The sequence below is a fragment of the Odocoileus virginianus genome, chromosome 7 (genome assembly GCF_023699985.2).
Source record: "Odocoileus virginianus isolate 20LAN1187 ecotype Illinois chromosome 7, Ovbor_1.2, whole genome shotgun sequence".
NCBI classification, from domain to species: domain Eukaryota; kingdom Metazoa; phylum Chordata; class Mammalia; order Artiodactyla; family Cervidae; genus Odocoileus; species Odocoileus virginianus.
This window is the reverse complement of record NC_069680.1, coordinates 63,235,532-63,257,367: the sequence shown is the minus strand read 5'-3', so window position 1 is coordinate 63,257,367 and position 21,836 is coordinate 63,235,532. Positions and strand designations below refer to the sequence as shown.

Here is a 21,836-nt window from a genome sequence, read left to right as displayed (position 1 = left end):
GTGTGTGTGTGTGTGTGTGTGTGTATACACATAGGAGGGCTGCAATTGCTGATGACTGTGACATCCTTGTTTATTGATATGGCAGGAAATAGTCCTTTTCTGGAATATATAACCATCTCTTAAGGACTTAATTGGAGAGCTTGACCCTGATATTTGTACATTCTTTTTTTGTATTTAGCACTGATCATAGAAATTTTGTGCCTCACATATTGAAGTGACACTAACATCCCCATCTTCCAGCAAGCACTAGGAGACCTGAATTAGAATGCTAATGATGAGCAAAAGAGAAGCAACAGTATCTTTTTTTTTTTTTTTTAATTTGGGTACTTTCCTTATTGCAGAAGGACTACTTTAGTATATTGTTAAACTATAAGAGCTTAATTAGTTTTGGGCAGTGCCTGCATTTGTTTAGCTTTACCAATAAATCTTAATTAAATCTTTAAAGAAATCAACTCATACATTTTATCTCAACCTGTGAAAATAGAACAGACCTTCCTTCCTATTTGGCGAGGGTTCTGCTGGTGAGTTTTTTCATCATTATGCTTATAAAACAACTCCTTTCAATAAAACTGGTTTATAACAGGGAGTAAGTAGTACATAGGAGGGTGTGTGTTGGTCCTCTGGGGCCTTTGTGCCCTGCCTGCAAATGTAAGTTCTGGGTGGACTGATCACATATTTGGGGGTAGGACTCTGCCTGCTGATTGTTCTTGATGATATAATTTGTTTGACCTCTTCCCTGAGAGAAGTAGGAAAGATCTTTCACTGTCTTTACTTTTCAGGTTGGGACCCTTTGAGATTTCAAGCTGTTTAAAAATTGATTCTTGAATCTAACAGCTCAGTTCACACAAAAATTTTCTTTAAGAGTATCTTTTTTTAAGGTAGTTTAAATAGTTTTGCCTCTTAAAATGATTTAATTCAATTTAAGTCTAGTCTTAGAATTGTGAATTAAGCATTTAAAGATTCACACTGTTACATGTCTTCTAGTGCTCCTTTTGACTGTTAGTGCAAAGGACTGTTTTTTAGTGCTAGCCCTCCATTTGAAAGCAGCTGCCAGTCTGCAGACCTTATTGTTACACTGCTGACCTTTGTCATCAGGAATGCTCCTGGAGGAAACTGACTCCTAAATGTTTTTCTTAAGCCTCTATGAAGTTTGTGATATGTCCCTTCAAGTTACTTTTGGTTAGTTTCGTAAGTTTACTTTGTGTTTAGTTGGAAGCTCCATCTTTTTAGCTTTATCATGAGTTATCAGTGCTGAGCTCCTGGTAGGTGGTAAAAAGAACTGTCCTTTCCCTGTTACCCTGTTCTGTGGGAAGCCTTTGTGGTTTGGAGTCACAGTTTCCCATTGTTGTTGGCTGCAGTCGTCTCCTCCCTCCGTACCCTTCGCTCCCCAGAGCTCTAGCTCTTCCCTTGCCCCTCCCCATTCCTGTATCTCTTGTCCCACAAATGCCCTTGTGATTGCTGAAGGCCTTTTGCTGGGAGTTGAGTCTGCGCTCTGGTAAGTGTGTGCTTCTGGTAAAACTGGATGGATGGAGGGATGGAGGGAACTGATCAGTCTTTGTGAAGTGTCGCTTTTAACAGCAAAAGTTTAAACTTTGAAATTGAGGTTATAGGACTCTTAAATTTCAGAAGGCTTCTTTAAAGAAGCTGACCGTTGTTTCTGTTCTTCCCTCCTCTGATTCAATTATTAAGGCTTTAGAAAATTGATTTTTATTATTGATTTAAAAACCCATTCTCATAGATTTTCTTGAGCTTATAGAATTAAAGATAAGGGATGTGGATTTAAATTTCCTTCAGATAGAAGATTATCTGTGATTTCTTTATATTTATTTTCAGTATTAACATATTGATGAAAGTAATAACAGAGAAAAGACCTTATTTTGTGGCTAAACTGAAAAGTAGCACTTATTTCAAGAACCGGAATGATTCTTTTTTCCTCTCAGCAGAATGTTGGCAAAATTCACTAAGATTTTGGCAATATATTGTCAGTTCTGGGAAATGGTTTGCTGAGTACTTGAGGATAACAGATGCTTCTGGGAATTATTTTTGGGAAGTTAGATTTGTTCATTAGCACCTTCTTTCTTGAGATGTGAGATCTATAATATTTTTGTAAGTAAAATATTTAATATTTTGGTGTTCAGCGTAAGGCAAATACCAGTTTCATAATGGGCTTTCTATTTCCTTGGGTTATACATTTTGATTCTCAACTAAAAAGCAGTATGTGTGTGTGTGTGTGTGTGTGTGTGTGTGTGTGTGTGTTGACACTGAATGGATGATCCTATGGTATTTTAAACAATTATAAAGTTGTAAACCTTGGGTTCTTCAGAAGTACTGCTAATTAAAAGTTGCTTTTTATGGAAGACGATATGAAGGAAAACTTATTTGTGGGATTTCATTGAAGTTCAATTGAGTCACTTATTCAAGTGATAGGTGTACTTGTATAATGATGAATTCCTGAGCTCCTACTATGTGACAAGTGCTAGTTCCTATGGCAAGTGCTTTGCATTTACTGCTAATTTCCAGTCCAACCTTGTTAAGTAGGTAGTATTATCCCCCTGGGAAAGAGTTGTGCATGAGTAGAACATGGGTTTTACTTTTCTGGAAAATGAGGGAAATAATGCCTACTTGGTAGATTAATCATGAGAATTAAAGGATGTGCCATGTGTCTGGTGCCTAGCACGGAGTTGGTGTTCACTAAGTCATGGCTTCCCAAGTGGCATTGTTGGTAAAGAACCCATCTGTCAATGCAGGAGACACAGGCATGGGGGTTTGGTCCTTGCACTCAGAAGATCCCCTGGAGAAGGAAATGGCAACCTACTCCAGTGTCCTTGCCTGGAAAATTCCATGGACAGACAGGCTACAGTTTGTGGGCTCGCAGAGAGTCTGACACAACTGAGGAGCGGAGCACGTGGCACAAGAGGTGGCTAGTGTTGTTATAATTTTACAGCTGGGAGAGTTGCTGAAGGTCTCTCAGTTGTCAGTGTTAGAAGTAAGATCTGAACTGGCTTAAAACCGGGAGCCTGGCAGCGTGTTTTTGCTTGAGTATTGTGAAGGCTTTAGAGTAAACTTCGGGGGACTCCTGCCCACCACTCCACTCCTTTCCGTGGTGTCCTCCGTCGCCTTCCCAGTCACGGCTCGGCACCGCGCACTGGGCTCGCTTGTGCCTCTCAGTGCCAGTGCCCTCCCGGCAGGGGCGAGTCAGGTCAGTGCAGCCAGTGGCATCTGACAGAGCCATCATGCTTTCATTATTGTTTGTGCTGAAATAATTCGGGTAATGGTAAGTTTATAATGATTCATAAAGAGTGAATGGTCGTAACTGAGCATTTAAGTTAAAGAAAAAACCTCAGTGGTTTAAAAAATTAGAAAAAAACTTTGATTCTAAGATATTGAGCTAAAGGATAGTATAAGGCAACTTTATTTAATGCATAGTTATCATTTTGCTGTCTTGGTGCCTATAATTGCTGTTGATTCTCTTTCCTTTATCTGCCATTGTTACTAGTTTGGATGTTAGCTGTATATGAGTAGAATGTTGTGTTTGTCCTACTGGCTATTAGGTAAAGTATCTTTCTTCCATAGACCTTTGGGAAACAGAAGGTGCGATTTAGGTATGATGTGATTTAGGAAGTAGATTCAGGGAAGAAATAAAGAGGTGACTGATTATGCTTATAACTGAGTTATCTCTAAATTGAAAAAAATGTGTTTAAAAAAATTTAGTTCTTCATTTATTTATTTAACAATCATTGAACATTTGTTGAAGGTAAGGAAATGTAACTTTCTACTTTGTATTCTAATAAAGTACTTATGTATTGGGTAAGCACTGATTAACAAAGTTCCTGAGACAGAGTAAGTCCCAGTTGGTGGGGAACAGTATTTAGAAAATCTTTTGGGAAATGAACTAATTATAAATGACTACTCCTTTCTAATAGGGTGTGACTGTCATTAGTCATCATTACTATAACTTACCAGCTGAGTGACCTCTTCAAACAGGTTTGTTGAGTGGATTTCTAGTATTAGGAAGTACTAGGAACATGAGGCCAGGGAAGGATAATACAGATGACTCTTGGACAACAGGGGATGAAACTTCATGGGTCCACTTATATGCAGACTTTCATCAATAAATGTACATATTCCTTATTAAGTAAAATGCTGGGCATATATGGAGAACAAATCTATTCTGTTTTAAGGGGAACAGTGATACTTGAGGTTGGAAATATGCATGGGTTAAGACTGTGGAAGACCATTTAAGTCCTAGGAATTTTGACTTTAAGTATTTTGTCACTGAAGTTTTTTGAGCTAAATATTGATAGTGATTGTTCAGTTGGTTAGTCGTGTCTGACTCTATGACCCCTATGACTCTATGAGCTGCAGCACTCCAGGCTTAGCTGTCCTTCACTATCTCAGAGTTTGCTCAAACCCATGTCCATTGAATCCGTGATGCCATCCAGCCATCTCATCCACTGTCATCCTCTTCTCCTGCCTTCAATCTTTTCCAACATCAGGGTCTTTTCCAGTGAGTTGACTCTTTACATCATGTGGCTAAAATATTGGAGCTTCAACTTTAGCATCAGTCCTTCCAGTGAGTATTCAGGACTGATTTCCTTCAGGATTGACTGGTTTGATCTCTTTGCTGTCCGAGGGACTCTGAAGAGTCTTCTCCAACACCACAGTTTGAAGCATCAGTTCTTTGGCATTCAGTCATCTTTATGGTCCAACTCTCACATCCGTACATGGCTACTAGAAAAACCAATAGTTGAATTGTATTGAGAATGCATTATTTTTAGAATACATTTTCCTTCGTTTTGATATGGCTTTCTGTTTGTGCTATCAATTATAGTTTAATCTCATAGAATTTTTATAGTAAGTGTATGTGTGCCTGTGTTTGTGTGTATAAGAGAGAGAGGGAAAAGGAAAGAGAGACAGTTGGTATGGGGATGCAGTTTTCATAATCATAGTTACTACTTGTGAAACTTCTATTTTGTATCTGGCCCTGAGTATTAGAATTTTGTTACAGTATTCTCAATAAATCACATTTATTACAGGTGGTAAATGACCTGAACGTGATGGAGCAGGATTGGAATGTAGGTTCATCTTATTCTTCTTTATGATAATTATCATCAAAACATTTATGTATTAATTTTTGTCATCAAAACATTTATGCCTCATTTACTAAGTACTAGATACTGGGCTAATTTTACACACACACACACACACACTCACACAGAGTTTCATTTAATCCTTATAGGAGTTCTGTGGGAGACATGTTATTTTTTAATCCCACCTCATTATCAGAGACTTCAATAATTGATTCAATAAGTTGGTCAAGATGACACAAATGTTAGGTGATAGAGTCTAAAGCTGTTCTGCTCTGTGAACTCTAGCTCTGTAACTTTTATAATTCACATTGTATTCTCTTAGAATGCAACCTCCTGGATCTCCACTATGAGTATGGTGTTTCCTGAGGTTGTGTAACGCAGTTGCTTTTAACATGTTCTTTCTACTGTCTTGCTGCCTCTCTTATGTTCATGTGTGCTCAGTTGCTTCAGTCGTGTCTGACTCTGCGACCCCATGGACTGTAGCCTGCCAGGCTGCTCTGTCCATGGGATTCTCCAGACAAGAATACTGGAGTGGGTTGCCATGCCCTCCTCCAGGGGATCTTCCCAACCCAGGGATCGAACCCTCGTCCCCTGTGTCTCTGGCATTGCAGGTGGATTCTTTATCCACTGAGCCACCTGGGAAGCCCACTGCCTCCCTTACAAGTCAGTAAATTATCTATATAGCTCTGGATCTTTGTAAGGAGGGGCCAAGTAGCATGCAACTGTCATTTCTTAGTTATTTAGTTTGTCAGTTATAACAAAGTGAAACTTGCCTTGGTTTTTTTTTTCCAGCTGGGTTTGGACGGATTTGTGGTAAATGACAGTTTTCCAAGTTCTCACAAAAGAAAAAAATAAAGCTTTCTGTCCTTTATCAGCATAGAGTTTTTCTTGTTGTACATGATGTAATAATTTGAGGCTGCCAAAGTCCAACCCACAGGAAATTGTTTGAGTTGGGTACAGTATTCACTGGGGAGTTTGCAATAATCAGCCCGTAAATCAACAAATAGTGTAGCCTTTTTTTAAGGTTGTAGATGCTATCTCTGTTTATTTTTAAGCTTGAATCAAAAGCAAATATTGATTCACTTATATAGTCTTCATTAGACAAAAATGTCTGCAATATCTCAAGCTAGATATGGAGATTTGGGGGACTCATTTAAGGAGAGTCAGAGTTTATCAGAATGTTGGAATTGATTGTTCTAGGTACTTATCCCTTCAAACAGAGAGTTTCCTCTTTAAATAAATGTTCAGTGATTCAGTGCCTGTTATAATCAACTTCTCTTGGAAGTTGGAAGTTCTCACAAACTTCTCTTGGAATGAAAGCGACCCTTTAGGAATATATGAGGTAGTCCTTGTACACAGGTAACTGTAATATGGGACAGGATGGGAATGCTCATCTTGGAGTGGAGGATGAGTGAGGGACACTTCATAGGGGCTCAGACATCTGATCAATTGATCCAGCTACATCTTCTACAAATTCATTTGTGAATGAGTGAGTAGAAGATGTAACTGGAAAATGGTGGTAAGGTCTAATGACTCAAACTTTGTGTAAGTGCCAGACATGTTTAATTCAATTTTATAAGTTAGTAGTTAATTTTACTAGCAGAATATGTGAATATAAAAACATGCAAAGTAGAAAAAGAAAACAAAATAAAAACATGCAATAAAAAAAAAAACACAAACACAATCATGAACATGAGTCACTAACAAAAACTGTCAAAGTAGGTCCTGCTGACTGCTTTGGTTTTCTTTAAGTTTACTATTTGTTCATGTTTTTGCCCTGATAGTGGAATAAGTGGACTGGAAAAAATTATGGGAGAGAAACTTGTGGAAACTCCATCCATTAATGTCTCCCCTTGTGAATTATAAAAATGCCATTTTTTTTTTTAAAGTACCATTTTTCTTTAGCCAAAAGACTCTTCATCACTAGAAGCCATTGAAAAGGGGAGTGGCATGGTATTTTAGGAGTCCTCTGGTGGTCTCATATACAGCAATGGAGGTCTGGCAATGAGTCAGTGATGTGGTATAGTAGTCCAGTGGGGAGAGGATCTGAACTTAGCAGCAGTAGCAATGAGAATGGAATGAAAAGAAATAGAAATTGAAATCTAGCCTCCTGTTTTTAAATAGGAAATAGTTACCAGTTATTAAACAGCTTTCATATTGTTAGGATCTTAGGTGTCTCAATGATTGGCTACCTTTGGTCCAGAGTCCTTTCATTCTGTTTTAGGGAAAATGAGTTTAAATTCCAATTTTAGTTTTACTTTAAGGAAATTGTAAACTAAATATAATTTATCCATGGATTATAGATAATTTAGAAAATAGAGAAAAGAGGGGAAAAAAATGCATCACCCTAACAAGATCCCTGTCCTTTTACATTTACTTTTTCTTGATCTTACAGATTTAAAAACTTTTCTAATAGTTCATTCCAGGTAAATCAAGCTCTGAGAAACAGACTTCTGAACTAATAGAACTTAACCCATTAACTGCTGAACTGTGAGGGTAAACATGATAAACCTGTAGATTTCAAACAAGTCTTCGTTGGACTCTTAAGTTTCCCATGATCACAAACTATTAGTCCACCTACACTTGTAAGTGTAGAAAGTTAATCCTCCAAATACCTCTGTTCCCCACTGGGGCCAAGCTGTCATCTCCCTCAGTGAAGTATTTGCATAGTTAAAAAGTTTTTTGTTTTGAACCAATTTGGGACTTAGAGAAATGTTGTAAAGATAGTAGAGTGTTTTTAGATATCTCTTACTCAGCTTCCTTTAATGTTACCATCTTGTATAACCATAGTATAATGATTAGAACCAGGAAATTAGCATTGGTTCAATACTATTAAGGAAAGACCTTCAAGCTTCACTAGTTTGTTCATCATTGTTTCTTACTGAGGATTCTATCTAGGATCTCACATTGCATTTCACGCTTTTTTCTTCCTTAGTCTCCTATGTTCTATGAAAGTTTCTCAGTCTTTCTTGTCTTTTATAACTCTGACATTTTGGGAGAGTATTAGTCAGTTATTTGGTCAAATGTCCCTCAATTTAAATTTGTCTTTTTTTTCCCCCCTCTCATGATTGAACTGAGATTATAAGGTTTAGGCAAGACTATTACAGAAATGTGTTTTCAATGCATTATTACCATGGAATTCATAATATTATTATTTATTTTTGCTGGTGATGTTTGACCTGATCACTTGGTTAAGGGCCTTTCTGTCTGGTTTCTCTACAGTAAAGTTAAAATCTTTCCCTTAGTGCTTAATAAATATCTGGTTGGAGATATCTTGATACTGTCATTTGCATGAATGTCATGGAATTCTCTATGCATGGAATTAGTAGTATTACTTAGAGACCTCACTGAACTTCATTTAATGATTATGAAATGAATTTCCTTAAGAGACCTATCCCCTTCCAGGGTACTTGTACCTTATTCCTGGTTTCATCAAAGGACCCTCAGGTTCTGCAGGAGCAAATCCCTTCTAGTCTTTACTGGTGTCAGTCACACTTGTATCCCATTCATAATGAAGTCTCCGGTGCTAATAAGCTGTATGTCTCTGAACCCCCTTCACCCCACTGTCTCTTAGGATGATGGGCTTTTCCTGTGGCCCAGTGTCCTTTCAGGCCTCATTTCTCTTTAGGCATAAGCCAGTTTCATTTCACCAAACATTTGAATGACTACTTAGGGTTTTTTCAGAAATAGAGGCTAAGAGCAGCTTAGCTGTTTGGTGTGGAATACAGTAGTGGATAGTTAGGGTAGCTGCGTCTGTAGCCTGGTTTAATACTTTGGCCTGAGAAATATGGCAGCACATTATGATGTATTGTGTATACTCATAAAGTAATCATTCTCTGTGTTTCGTTAATACAGAGAAATAAAATTATTTTTTTCCTAAAGGTCATCAGCTTCTAGAGCTTTATTGCTCTAATGCTGTCAGTCTTGAGTCTTTTAAAATTAGCCCTGCCATTTCTACTCTGTCAACTGTGGATCTGTAGTAGAAATATTACAGTCTGCCTAAGAATGAAAAATCCAAATGTAAACCAGACAGTACAGTTTAGGTCTATTTAGTGCTAAGAAAATTGTAAACAGTGAATAACGTATCAGATGTTTGATTAGTAAAATACAAATTTATTAGTATTACTGAATTCAAAATAGTTTTTTTCAAGTAACATGTACGATAGAAGTCCATTTTCTGTAATATGATTCAGATTCTATGGGTCCTGGAGCTTATATGATTCAGGGGACCCACTTAAGGAAAACTTTTTTAAAAAAACAGAAAATTGAATATTGGGCCTGAGGGTCTGTGCAAGAGAGGGCCTTGAAATTTAATCTTCGTGGTTTCTTAAGTCTGCTTCTGGATGTGAGAATCTGCAAAAAGTTTGGGACCCACTGTTTTCTGTCATTTCACACAGGGGAAAGGTTTTTATCCTGTCTGCAGGAAGTTAGTATGTTCAGATTGGGAACAATATGGGACATAAGGTTTAGTAACGGTATCTCGCTAATAGGTAATAAGATGACACACTTCCTTCCCAATTTTGGCTTCTAAGCTTCCTAGGAGTATACCTGATGTTAGAGACAACAAAGTGAGGCAGGCTGTTTTGACTTAGTAAATGCCAGTAGTGATGATGATTAAATAAGTCTAAAGTAGATTACTTTCAAGTAATCTTTAAGTAGATTAAAGATTAAATAAATATAAGAATTTATGCTCAGATTTTTAATTTCTTCATGATTCAGCCTTGGTTGTTGTTGTTGTTAAGTCTCTCAGTCGTGTCCGACTCTTTGCAACCCTGTGAACTGCAGCCCTTCAGACTTTCCTGTCCTTCACTATCTCTTGGGGTTTGCTCCAACTCGTCCATTGAGTCAGTGATGCCATCCAACCATCTCATCGTCTGTCGTCCCTTTCTCCTCCTGCCTTCAGTCTTTCCCAGAATCAGGATCTTTTCCAATGAGTCAGCTCTTTGCATCAGGTGGCCAAAGTATTGGAGCTTCAGCTTCAGCATCAGTCAGGGTTGATCTCCTTTAGGATGGACTGGTTGGATCTCTTTGCAGCCCAGGGGACTCTCAGTGTCTTCTCCAACACCACAGTTCAGAAGCATCAATTTTTTGGAGTTCAGCCTTCTTTATGGTCCAGCTCTTACATCCATACACAACTACTGGAAAAACCACAGCTTTGACTATATACACTTTTGTCGGCAAATATAGATTCTTCAGTAAATTATAAGTAAACTTCTCCACAAATGAACAGAAAACAGAAATGTGGGCAAATTTTCTGGTTACTCTTTGTATATCTCAGTGTAGTCCAGTTTGACTTCCTATTGTTTGGGTTACTTTTGGCTTTAATCGCTAGTAATGGGGCTACTGTTCCTTCATTAGAAACTGAGATACTTTTCATGGTTTTCTTGTCATTCTTTAGACCTTCTAAAATGTTACCCTGTTTCTTGTAACAGACTGAGTTGTTTACCTTTTCATGTTAATCTTTGTATTTTTAAAATAATTGTAAAATTTAAATATTTCTTCAAGCACATGGCTCAGTAGTACTGATATGTACCTTGCTCTGTGTGAGGCCTATTATTGTTCTTTTTGTGCAATTAGAAGACTTATTCCTGTTGGCTTGCAACTTTCTCGTATCCTGAGGTGCCCAAATAGAAATTTACTTCTCTATTTTTAGGCCCAGCAGTTCACTCATAATTTATTCTTTGTTTTGAAAACTTGCTTGGACATACCTATCATGTTAAATCTCAGTCATTGTGTGAAATAGGTATTGTAAAGCTGTTTTATAGACCCAGAAAACAAAGTTCAGGACAGCTACTTTGTTTGGGATTACAGAAAGTAATAAAAATGTGGAAATTGAGCCCATATTTTCCAACTGCAAGTCTTGTCCCAGTCCTCTTAATAACATCATAGTTGTTGTGTGTGTGTGTGCGCTCACTGTCATGTCCGACTCTTTGGACCTCACGGACTCCAACCCACCAGACTCCTCTGTCCATGGAATTTTCCAGACAAGAATACTGGAGTGGGTTGCCATTTCCAACTCCAGGGGATCTTCCTGATCCAGGGATGGAACCCTTGTCTCTTATGTCTCCTGCATTGGCAAGCAGATTCTTCACCACTGCACCACCTGGGAAGCCCCAATATCATAATTACTTTACATCATTTACTCCTTACAACTTGACCTTACATTGTATTTCATACTCTCCTTTTCATAGAAATAGTATTCAAGCCTTATTTCCTTTTTGGAGAAGGAAATATCTACCCACTCCAGTATTCTTGCCTGGAGAATTCCATGGATGAGGAGCCTGGTGGGCTACAGTCCATGGGGTCACAAACAGTCGGATACAACTAAGTGACTAATACTTATTTCCTTTTAATTTGACCTCATGAGTGAGTGAGTGAAGTAGCTCAGTCGTGTCCGACTCTTTGCAATGCCATAGACTGTAGCCTACCAGGCTCCTCTGTCCATGGGATTTTCCAGGCAAGGGTACTGGAGTGGGTTGCCATTTCCTTCTCCAGAATTTGATCTCATAGCTATACATTTTTTATATTTTCTTATGTAATTTTAAATTGTTTTATTATTTACAGATATCAGTTCCTTTTCAACTTAAGAAAATAATTAAAAACTTATAAACAAGTTCTATGAAATGGAACAAAGAATTTCCATATACCCTTCAGCCAGATTTATTTATTGGTAACATTTTGCTGTTTTCAATTTATTGTTTTCTCTCTCCTCCTGGGTATACAGAAGTATGCACACATACAAGTCTTTTTTTCTGAACAATTTCAGAGTAAGTTGCAGACATTATGCTCTTTTTTTTTTTTTGACATTCTGCTCTTTCACCCCTAAAATACTTCAGTATTGCCTAGGAAGTTCTTTTTCTTTTAAAAATTGGTTGTTAGGGACTTCCCTGGTAGTACAGTGGGTAGGAATCTGCCTGTCAACCCAGGGCACATGGGTCCACAGGCTGCAGCTACTGAAGCCCGTGTGCCTAAAGCCTGTGTTCTACAGTAAGAGACGCCACTGCAGTGAGTTCCAGCACTGCAGCTCGAGCGTAGACGCTGCTTGCCACAACTAGAGAAAATCCCATGCACAGCAACGAAGGCCCGGTGCAAACAAAAATAATACAGATAAATAAACTGCTAAAAAAAAAAAGAAGGTTGTTAGATAATTGCAAGGCTTCCTGGTGGTTAGGACTGCATGGGCGAGCACAGGTTCCGTCCCTGGCCCAGGAACTGAGATTTCTCATGCAGTGCAGTGTGTCTCCCACTCCCCAGAATAGGTTGTTAGGGCTTTGTGGGTAGAATTCTTTATTTACTTTCTCATGTATGTTTTGTAGATGGATTATATTGTTTGGAGCGAGACCTGCAATTTCATTGAAATATTTTGTCATCAGTGTTTCTTTGGACCATTTGTTACTGCCCCTCTTGGCTTTGTTCTTTTTGGCTCTGACCTCTGGTTTCTGACACCCAATTCAAGTGTGAGAGCTTTTGCCTTACCCTACACAGTGCTGCCCTTCAGAGCCTGAGGATCTTTTTCTGCTACTGCCTTTTTTCCCTTTGCTCCCTGAACTCTCGGGTGTGTATCCTCGGGCAGGCTGAGTTTCAGTGAGCTTCTCGTGGATACTGCTGCCAAGTTCTTTTGGCTTTGAGCAGAATGGAGGCTTGGTACTTGTCATTCCTTTGCGGCAGTTAAGCTGAAGGAATGCTGCATGGCTTGTTGGAAATTGCTCAGTGGCCTCCGGTGGGGTGTGTATGAGGGTGTGTGTAGAGAGTGGAGGGTCTTGTAGTCTGTGTGGGAGACGTGGGATCTTTCCTGGTTCTGTGTGCTAATCATCAGGCAGTATTTACTGAGCGCTTCATTAGGACTAGCACTGTGTTAGGAGCTTTTGGAATAGTATAATAAAGTGCATAATTAAGTCACAGTAAGTAGTCAAACAATTCTGTCTCCCACTACCAACTTTGATTTGAGCAAGTTAATGTCTTTAAGCTTCCCCTTACGCTTCTGTAAAACGGAACTATTAATACCTACTGATTGGGCTGTTATGAAGATTGAATAAAGAATGTAGGTATTGTTTAGCACATGTCTGACACTAGCTAGTATTCCACTTCATACAGTCATTCATGGTCAGGATATATGACTGACACCATATAAAACAAAGAGTAATAAAAACAAATAGAGAATAATATGACACTATAATGTATAATCAAATACTTTAATTGTGACCTGTAGATTATAAATAGTCTGGGAATTTAGAGAAGGGAAAGAACATTCTTGTGCAACCATTTAATGTTCCTGTGCCTCAGCTTTTCCACTGAACACATTATAGATAGTGCTAGGTGATCTGAGAAGGATTAAGCTGTTACAGCATTCTTGGTTTTTTAGGTCATCCATATGATGGCGTGAAGGAAAGGAGAAGCTTGGGCAACTGTTAGAAACCAAATTTAATATTTAACATTCTTAATTTTTTCCTTATGTGGACCTGGCTGCCTTATAGGAAAACTTAAAGGTGAATATTAGAAGCATTTTGTTCCAAGGAAATTTTTGCCTTTTGCTTCTTTGGCATTTTAATTAGTTGAAGATTATTGTTGGTCAATGGATGGCCTCTGATGGTGACTGCCTTGGATATAATCTGAGGATTAAGTGATTTGGAACCCAAATTATCTCTCTGATCCTCTGGCAAAAAAAATGTAACATACAAACAGGCAGAAGAAGATTTCATTTTTTTGGATTGAATATTAAGGACATACGGTTTACTCACCTTGAGGGTTTCTCTGGGATGGGACATCTTTACTCAGTAAAGTGATAACATGCCCCTCCCACCTTTAAATAGGCTTTTATAGCCATGGGCATGTAAAACACCTTTAAAATTTTCTGTACTCAAAACATCCAAAAGAAACTGTTTTAATTTCCCAGTTTGGTATGTGTTTACTTGGTAATTTTTTTCTTAGCCTGGTTGTGGAAAGTTCGCATTGGAGTTTTATTTTTGTCCAGATCAACTTTCTTCTCCTAGAAAATTTGAGAGAAGTCTCCTATGAAAGTAAGGCTGCTCACACCTTTTCCCCCTGCCTGTTGAGTGTTTCTCCTTTTTGTTGTTGTTGGGCTTTTTTTTTGGTCAGGGGGAGGGCTATGTATTGTTTGTGAAGGTTTCAAGTTTATAGTGCGAGGTGAGGCAACGTTGATCTTGGCAGAACTGCACAAAGCTAGTAGAGTCATTAAGTGACGCAAGCTTTTGATTTTTTTTTTTCTTTCTGTTAAAGCTCTCTGGCACAGCTGGCTAGTCTAGTCACGGAGGAAAAGAGAAGAGATTTTCTGAAGTTGTGGATGGAATAATAGAAGATGTTTGGGACACATTAAAGAACAACAGCAGAGCAACAACAGCAGAAACTCCATGTTTTTCAAACAAACTTCTTAGCTTTCTGAAATCTATGCCAATTGCTTAGAACCTGGGTTTTTATTTCAGAGGATGATGGGACAATGGGACAGGGCAGTAGAAGGCGAGGAGAGTTGTGCTGGATTCTTGGTTGTCTGTCTGCCTCTCCTTCCAGTTGGGAAAATCTTCAATCCACAGGAAGCATTATAAACAAGCCTAAAGAACACACTCTACCCTGATCCTGGGTTCTGTTGGAGTTGAGGATTACAGCCACTTCACCAGGATTTTATGGAGGCAGTTCAAGAAAAATAGAAGGAAGCAACACTTAAGGATTTCTCTGTTTGAATTTGTCCTGTGCCATGTTATTTTAGGTATTGTTTGGAACAAGTTGAGGACAGCTCTGGCTTGTGGATCTAAGGATGCCTGAGTTTCTTGAGCTACCTATATGATTTGGAAAGGTTGTAAATTCAAAGTCCTTCAACATAAATTTGTTAAATTCTGAATTCTTTTTATATTAAGGACTTCAACAAACACTAAGGACTCCCCCAAAGATACAAAATTTTCTCTTGTTTTCAGGCTAAATGTGAACAGTAATGTCTTGGAAGAGAAATTATTTTTCAGGGGGCCGTGGTAGTGTCCAGGGGATGTTTGCTCCTCGAAGCTCAACCTCCATAGCTCCCAGCAAAGGCCTCAGCAATGAGCCAGGACAAAACAGCTGCTTCCTCAACAGTGCCTTGCAGGTAAGGATAATTTCTTTTTGGTGAACTTCGACTTTCAGTTGCTGGTGCTGTATTTCTGATTACTTTTTAAAATCTAATACTTGATAGTCTCTGTTTGAGGTCAGCAGCCTAAGATCAATTTTTATGTTCATCTCTGTGATCATAGGCAAGTCACTTTATCTCTTTGAGTCTCAATTAGTAAAGGAGATTAATAATGATAATAGAAATAATAACTAACTACTACTACTTCCCTGCCTAAAGGGAGGTACATGGACTAGATCATACTACTTGTTTAGTGACTTTTTACCTGAACAGTCTCTGCTGTTTCTTTTTTTTCCATCTGAGACTAAGGTATCTCATCACTCTAGTTGCTTTCCTCCAGTCTAGAAAGCAAAACTCTTTCCATGAGTCAAAGATTTTCAGGTATGTTATTCTTGTCTCATAATATTCAATCTCTCAGCACACTCACTAATTGGAGTCCAGTCTTTGTCCACTTCTTTGTCTCCTTCCTCTGAGCTCTCCTGTAGTATCTGATTAGATATGCTTGCACAGAGCTGGTAGAAAATAAATTCCCCTAAGTTGATTATCTAGTTTAAATTTTCCCCTTTGGTCTTGCTTTCCACATTAACCTTCTCAAAACCCCAGTGCTTACTATCTGTCTGCCTGCCCTGCCCAATCATGGCCATAGTGTGATAGGTTCATCCCTCTCAGTCTGACTTTCAAGTGATAGCTTTCCCCTTTCTCTCCTCTTCAGAGTAAAAGTAAATCTTAAGATAATTATGCTTGGGTAAAGTATTAGCTTTACACCTCAGATATATGAGAAAATAAGTTGTTATGAGAGAAAAAAAGTCATGACATTGTATTTGGTATAAAAAGCACTGGACTTAGGAATTAGGAGACCTGGGTCCTAGTTTTAGCCTTTCTTTAGACTTAGTTCATTCATTGCCACGACTCAATTATAGAACATATAATTTATCCACATATACATATTTCTATATATATACTTGAAAACATTGATAGTTTTGGAGTGCCTATTATAATCATGTTACAAGTTAAAAGCAGTTGTTTCTATGAGCTAATATTCTAACTTATGGTATTGAAAGTTCAATACCACAGGTGTATTGAACCCATTACATTTATTGTAAAAAGGTATACTTATTTGGGGGACAAACTTTTGGAAATATATACCAATAGATACCTAGTATCAATGCGAAGATGGCCCAGAGGTGTCTATTATCTGGTGCACCTAAAATGTAGTGCCTTTTCAGATATGATGCTTTTTAAGTGTTTTCCAGATAAGAGAAGCTTCCTAAGGCATTTATGCTATATATTACACTGTTTCTTTTTTAACTAAAGTTCAAAGTTTATTCAGATTTCCTGAGTTTTTTACACAGTGTCTTTTTGTATTCCAGAATCCAGTCCAAGATACTGCATTTACTTGTTTTATCTCTTTAGGCTCCTATTGGCTGTGATAGTTTCTCACAGTCTCCTTGTTTTGGTAATCTTGACAGTTTTGAATAGTAATAGTTAGGTATTTTATAGGATGTCCCATTATTGGAATTTGATGTGATGAAAATTCTCATGTTTAAACTGGGGTTATGGGTTTTTGAGAGAAATACCAAAAAAGTAAAGTGCTGTTCTCATCATTCCTATCAAAGTTACATTCTAGGAACAGATTTATCACTGTTGATTTTACTGTTATTTTTTAAATTTTGTTGACTTAAGGAGGTCACACCTTTCTTAGAAAGGTCCAAAAATGGAGAAATCTAACAAAGACAAAATTCCACACTACAATTCAAGCTTCTAAATAAGTTTTTAAATATTCTTGCTTTTCTTGTGTGGACAATTAAAATAAATCCTTAGTCTGCAGTTTTTAACCCATAAAATACCTCTTTAGGATCACATTTGATGTATGTCATGCCACATTTTCTCTGTGTGATCTACTTTATGTTTGAATTAGTGTTTTTTTCCATAAAATGGTCATCTGTGCCTCTGATTGGATACTCCACTTTATTTGGACTTTTTTTGATACATTAGAATGAACTTTCCCCTTGAGAGTAATGATGTCTTCTGTGATAATTACCTATGTTTGCTTGACTTCTTGATTTAAATGGGGAGTTTTTGTAGCGTAATGAAGTATCTTCCCTTTTCCTCAGGTTTTATGGCACTTGGACATCTTCCGACGTAGCTTTAGGCAGCTTACAACTCACAAATGCATGGGAGATTCCTGCATCTTCTGTGCTCTCAAGGTAAAAATTTCAAACTTGTTTCTTCTCACTGTCATTAGGTTGCCAAATGATCAATAATTGAGGTGGTTTGATTATTCAGATTGATGCTAAAGAATTTGTTGCTACATTATCTGCATATGGTTTAGTGCAAAGGATAAGTATGATTAATTTTGCTTGCTGCAAAGAAATACTACTTGGTATTCTGTTTCTCTGAACCTTTTGCCCATACATCTCTATTTAATGTGATAGGGTACTATTTACATGTGCTTAGACTTTGAGTATTTATCTGAAAATCTAATACTAAATTTTTGTTTTGAAAAAACAAACAATCAGCTGTTTTTCATGGAATTATCTATTGTCTATTAAAGCTAAATTTAGCAACAAACTGTTTCTATGAGGAAAAATCAGTACTAAAATTTTTCCATTCCATAATATTTCCTATTATCACATGTAATAGATTCTTTATATTGGTTCTATTTTAATCTGACTCCAATTTTTTCATTTCTGAATAAAGTGAAACTGAGGATTCATTTAGAGACAAATAAAATGGTGTAATGCGAGAGAGTTCTGACTCAGAGATTTTAGGTAAGTTGCTAAAGAGAAAGAACTAGGATGTATAAAAGGCCCATTCTCCATCAGTTTTCCAACATGTATCCTCTCTGTTTTCTTGGTCCAGATATACAGTGCATTGTTTGTGGTTGGATGATGAAGCTTCTAGGGTCATTTTTCAGTCTCATGAAGTCTGAATCCTTAGTTTTGTCACAAGGATGCTTGGTTGTGATCATTATTAACTTAATTGTTTTTACATTTGAGAACAGGAATTATAACAAAAAAACTCCAGGATTATATCCTAGTTAAAGTTGCAACAGCTGAGTCAAAACAATTTTTTGGCCAACATCAGTTTGAAGTTTTAGTCCATGGTAGGCTGATATCTCTGGAAAGAGATAACTGAGACTTCTGAACTTTTTGCCACTAGGATCACCAATATCTTTTTTTTCCCAACTCTTGGTTTGCAACCATTATAGCTTAGCAAAGTATAGAATATAAATTATTGAGGACTTCCCTGGCAGTCTAGTGGTTAAGATTACATGTTTCCACCATAGGGAACATGGGTTTGATCCCTGGTTGGGGAACTAAGATTCTCTGTGCTTCTTAATGCAGCAAAAAAACAAAAAGAATAAATTAAGAAAATAAAGTATTGGTTAACTGAGGAGTTTAAATATGAAATCTTAATGAAACAAGATTTTTTACAAGTTTTAACATTTCTGACTATACCCATTCAGACAGAAGTCCATTCAAAAGAGCATTTGGCTTGATTTTCTGAAAGGTACATTGACATTAAGTATCTAATTTTAGATAGACAAGAAACATAGTGGTCCTTTGGTCATCAAGTCCAAGGGAAGTCTGGTTCATGACATTAAAACCAAAAAAACAGGGCAAGCTACTTGCTAGGGAGATCTAAATCCTGGGGAAATACCTGGTAGGAGAATCTCCTACAGATAGAATTTCTACAGATTCTACAGATAGACACTTTTGCTATATAAAGTGAAAGTTGCTCAGTCGCATCTGACTCTTTGTGACCCCATGGACTATATAGTCTATGGAATTCTTCAGGCCAGAATACTGAAGTAGGTAGCCTTTTCCTTCTCCAGGGGATCTTCCCAACCCAGGGATCGAACCCAGGTCTCCTGCATTGCAGGCAGATTCTTTACCAGCTGAGCCACAAGGGAAGCCCAAGAATACTGGAGTGGGTAGCCTATCCCTTCTCCAGGGGATCTTCCCAACCCAGGAATCGAACTGGGGTCTCCTGCATTGAAAGTGGATTCTTTACCAACTGAGCTATCAAATTTGCTATATTGGAAGATTAAAAACTTGATTTTTTTTTCCCTAAAATGCTTTTCAATCCCTCAGTGCTAAATAAATGTTAAATAATTAAGCCTTAGTTTGCACATACTTTGTTTTAGATGGCATTATTTGCATTCTTTTAATTATTGTGCACTTAATATGAAAATTATAATCTTAGATTTTCCAATAAATGTGCTTAGATAATTGGTTATTTAGTATAGACAAAAAGGAAATTAGATCCCTACTTAATATTATACCAAAAGTAAGAATTTCAGATGAATTAAGGACTAAAATTTGAAACACAAAGTTTTTTAAGTTTTAGAAGAAACTATGAGGGAGTATCTTGGCCTAAGTAATAGAGAGGATTTAATAAGTAAGTCATAGAAAATACAAAGCTAAAAGGTTTGACATATTTTACTATAGAAAATTCAAGAACTTCTGTTCATCAGAAGATTCCATAAAGACAGTAAATATACAGGGCTACAAATTGTGAGAAAGTGTCTGTATTATATATAATCAACAAGGATTGGTATCTAGCATAGCACTTAGAAAAGAACTCCCATGAAGAATAAGTAAAAAATAAGATGAGTCAACAGAGAAACTAACAAAAGACATAAATAGGCATTTCTCAGAATGGGAAAGCCAATTAACTTTTAAGGATATGAGAAAGGCTTACCCTCTTTAGTAATCTAAGAAATATTAATTAAACCATACCCTTCAGATTAGTAGAAATTTAAAAGTTGGATAAAATTGTTACCTAAAAGGTAGAATAATGAGAATTTATGTACATTGTTGATTGGAATATAAATTGATACCACTATTTAGGAAACCAATTTGTCATTGCATTTGTCAAACAAAATTGAAGTAACAGGTATCCTACTACTCAGTAATTCTACTCCTAGATATTCCCTGTAGAAAACTTCCTGTACATACACACCAGAAGATATATTAGAGGATATTTAAGGTAGTATTTTTCTATGATTACAGAAAAATGGAAGCAACCCATTCCAGCTATAGTGTAATGGATTAAATATTATGGTTTATTCCCAGAGTAAAATACTATATAGTAGTGATAATGAATTCCTGGAGAAGGAAATGGCATCCCCCTCCAGTATTCTTGCCTGGAAAATCCCATGGATGGAGAAGCCTGGTAGGCTACCGACCATGGGGTCGCAAAGAGTCAGACACGACTGAGCGACTTCACTTAGTGATAATGAATAGTTGGCAGCTACATATATCAACTTAATCACAGAAACATTACAGACAGTCCTCAATTTATGATGGTTTGACTTATGATTGTTTTGACTTTATGATGATACGAAAGCGATATGCATTCAGTAGGAACCTTACTTAGCATTTTGATTTTTTCTTGGGCTGGTGATATGTGATATGATACTTTCTTGTGTTGCTGGGCAGCTATAATGAGCTCTCAGTCAGCCACAGTCAGTCATTCCCTGTCAGCCACAAAATCATAAGGTTAAACCAACCAATACGGTTATAACCATTCTGTACCCATACAATCATTCTATTTTTCACTTTAAGTATTTAGTAAATTAGATCAGATATTTGCTTTATAATAAAGTAGGCTTTGTATTAGATTATTTTGCCCAACTGTAGGCTAATGTAAGTGTTTGGAGCATGTTTAAGGTAGGCTAGGCTATGATATTTGGTAGATAAGTTACATATATTTTCGGTGGGTTTATTGGGATGTAATTCCATTGGTTTCCTAAGATGATTGGTTTCCTATCATCTCTAAGAGCAGTAGAGATGTAATCCCATTGAATGAAAAATACAAGTCACTGAAGACTGCTAAACTATGATTCCATTTATATACAAAGCAAAAACAGGCAGAACTAAATAACATATTGTTCAGGGATACATACATATGATAAAACTGTAGAGAAAAAAGGAATGATTTTCAAAACATTTGGGATAATGGTTACCTCTGGAAGATGGAATGGGGAGGATATAATCAATTGGGGAGTCTCAAACTCAGTTTTTCCATTTTTTTTAAGTTGTGTGGTAAGCACATGGGCATTTATTTATTATTCTTTGGTTGTATATACCCATCATGTTTGTTCTTTATTTGAATGATGATTTTTATTATAGAAAAATACAGCAATCTGGAAAACCTAAAGTGTAAAGAGGGAAGCAAAATAGTTTGTATTCCCTCACAGGGATCGTCATTTTGCTTTATGCCTCCTCTCTGGTCTATGATATTTCTAGTAATAAGTCTTTTTGCCCACCATTTTAGTAAAAAGAGTACTCCCTCCCCATCCTTAAATTGCCTCTCAATCTCTAATATCTTCCTGTTTGTTCGAACCTAAGACTGCCCTGGAGTGATGTTTTGAAGTTACTCCCTTCTTATATCCCTGGAGTGGCTTCCAATTGTCTGTTAAATCACTTTATAAAGCAAGATTATAGACATTTAAAAAACTAATTTCACACTTCCTTTTCCCTTCCTCTCCTTCCCAAGACTGTGTTTCAGCTATGACAGTAGATAGGGCACATAGTATGCCTGCTTCTTAGATACCACATTGCAGACATCATTCATTCTGTCTGGATCCCTTCACATCCCAAACAATAACATAACAATAAATAAAA

At 37.2% G+C, this 21,836-nt stretch overlaps 1 protein-coding gene across 22 annotated transcripts in view; it reads left to right on the top strand.

Annotated features, from left to right (window-relative positions):
• USP54 (ubiquitin specific peptidase 54) overlaps positions 1–21,836 on the top strand; it is a 117,569-nt gene that overhangs the window by 44,407 nt on the left and 51,326 nt on the right. For 11 of the 22 annotated variants that reach the window (XM_070470829.1, XM_070470827.1, XM_070470825.1 and 8 more), the window contains exons 1-3: positions 1,394–1,495; positions 14,328–15,180; positions 17,316–17,408. In XM_070470829.1, coding sequence (XP_070326930.1) covers positions 15,034–15,180; positions 17,316–17,408 — 240 coding nt within the window. In that variant the 5' untranslated portion in view covers positions 1,394–1,495; positions 14,328–15,033. Of the gene's footprint in view, positions 1–1,393; positions 1,496–2,994; positions 3,275–14,327; positions 15,181–17,315; positions 17,409–21,836 lie in introns of those variants that run through there. The other 11 variants (XM_020895249.2, XM_020895223.2, XM_070470822.1 and 8 more) reach the window with 5 other exon arrangements.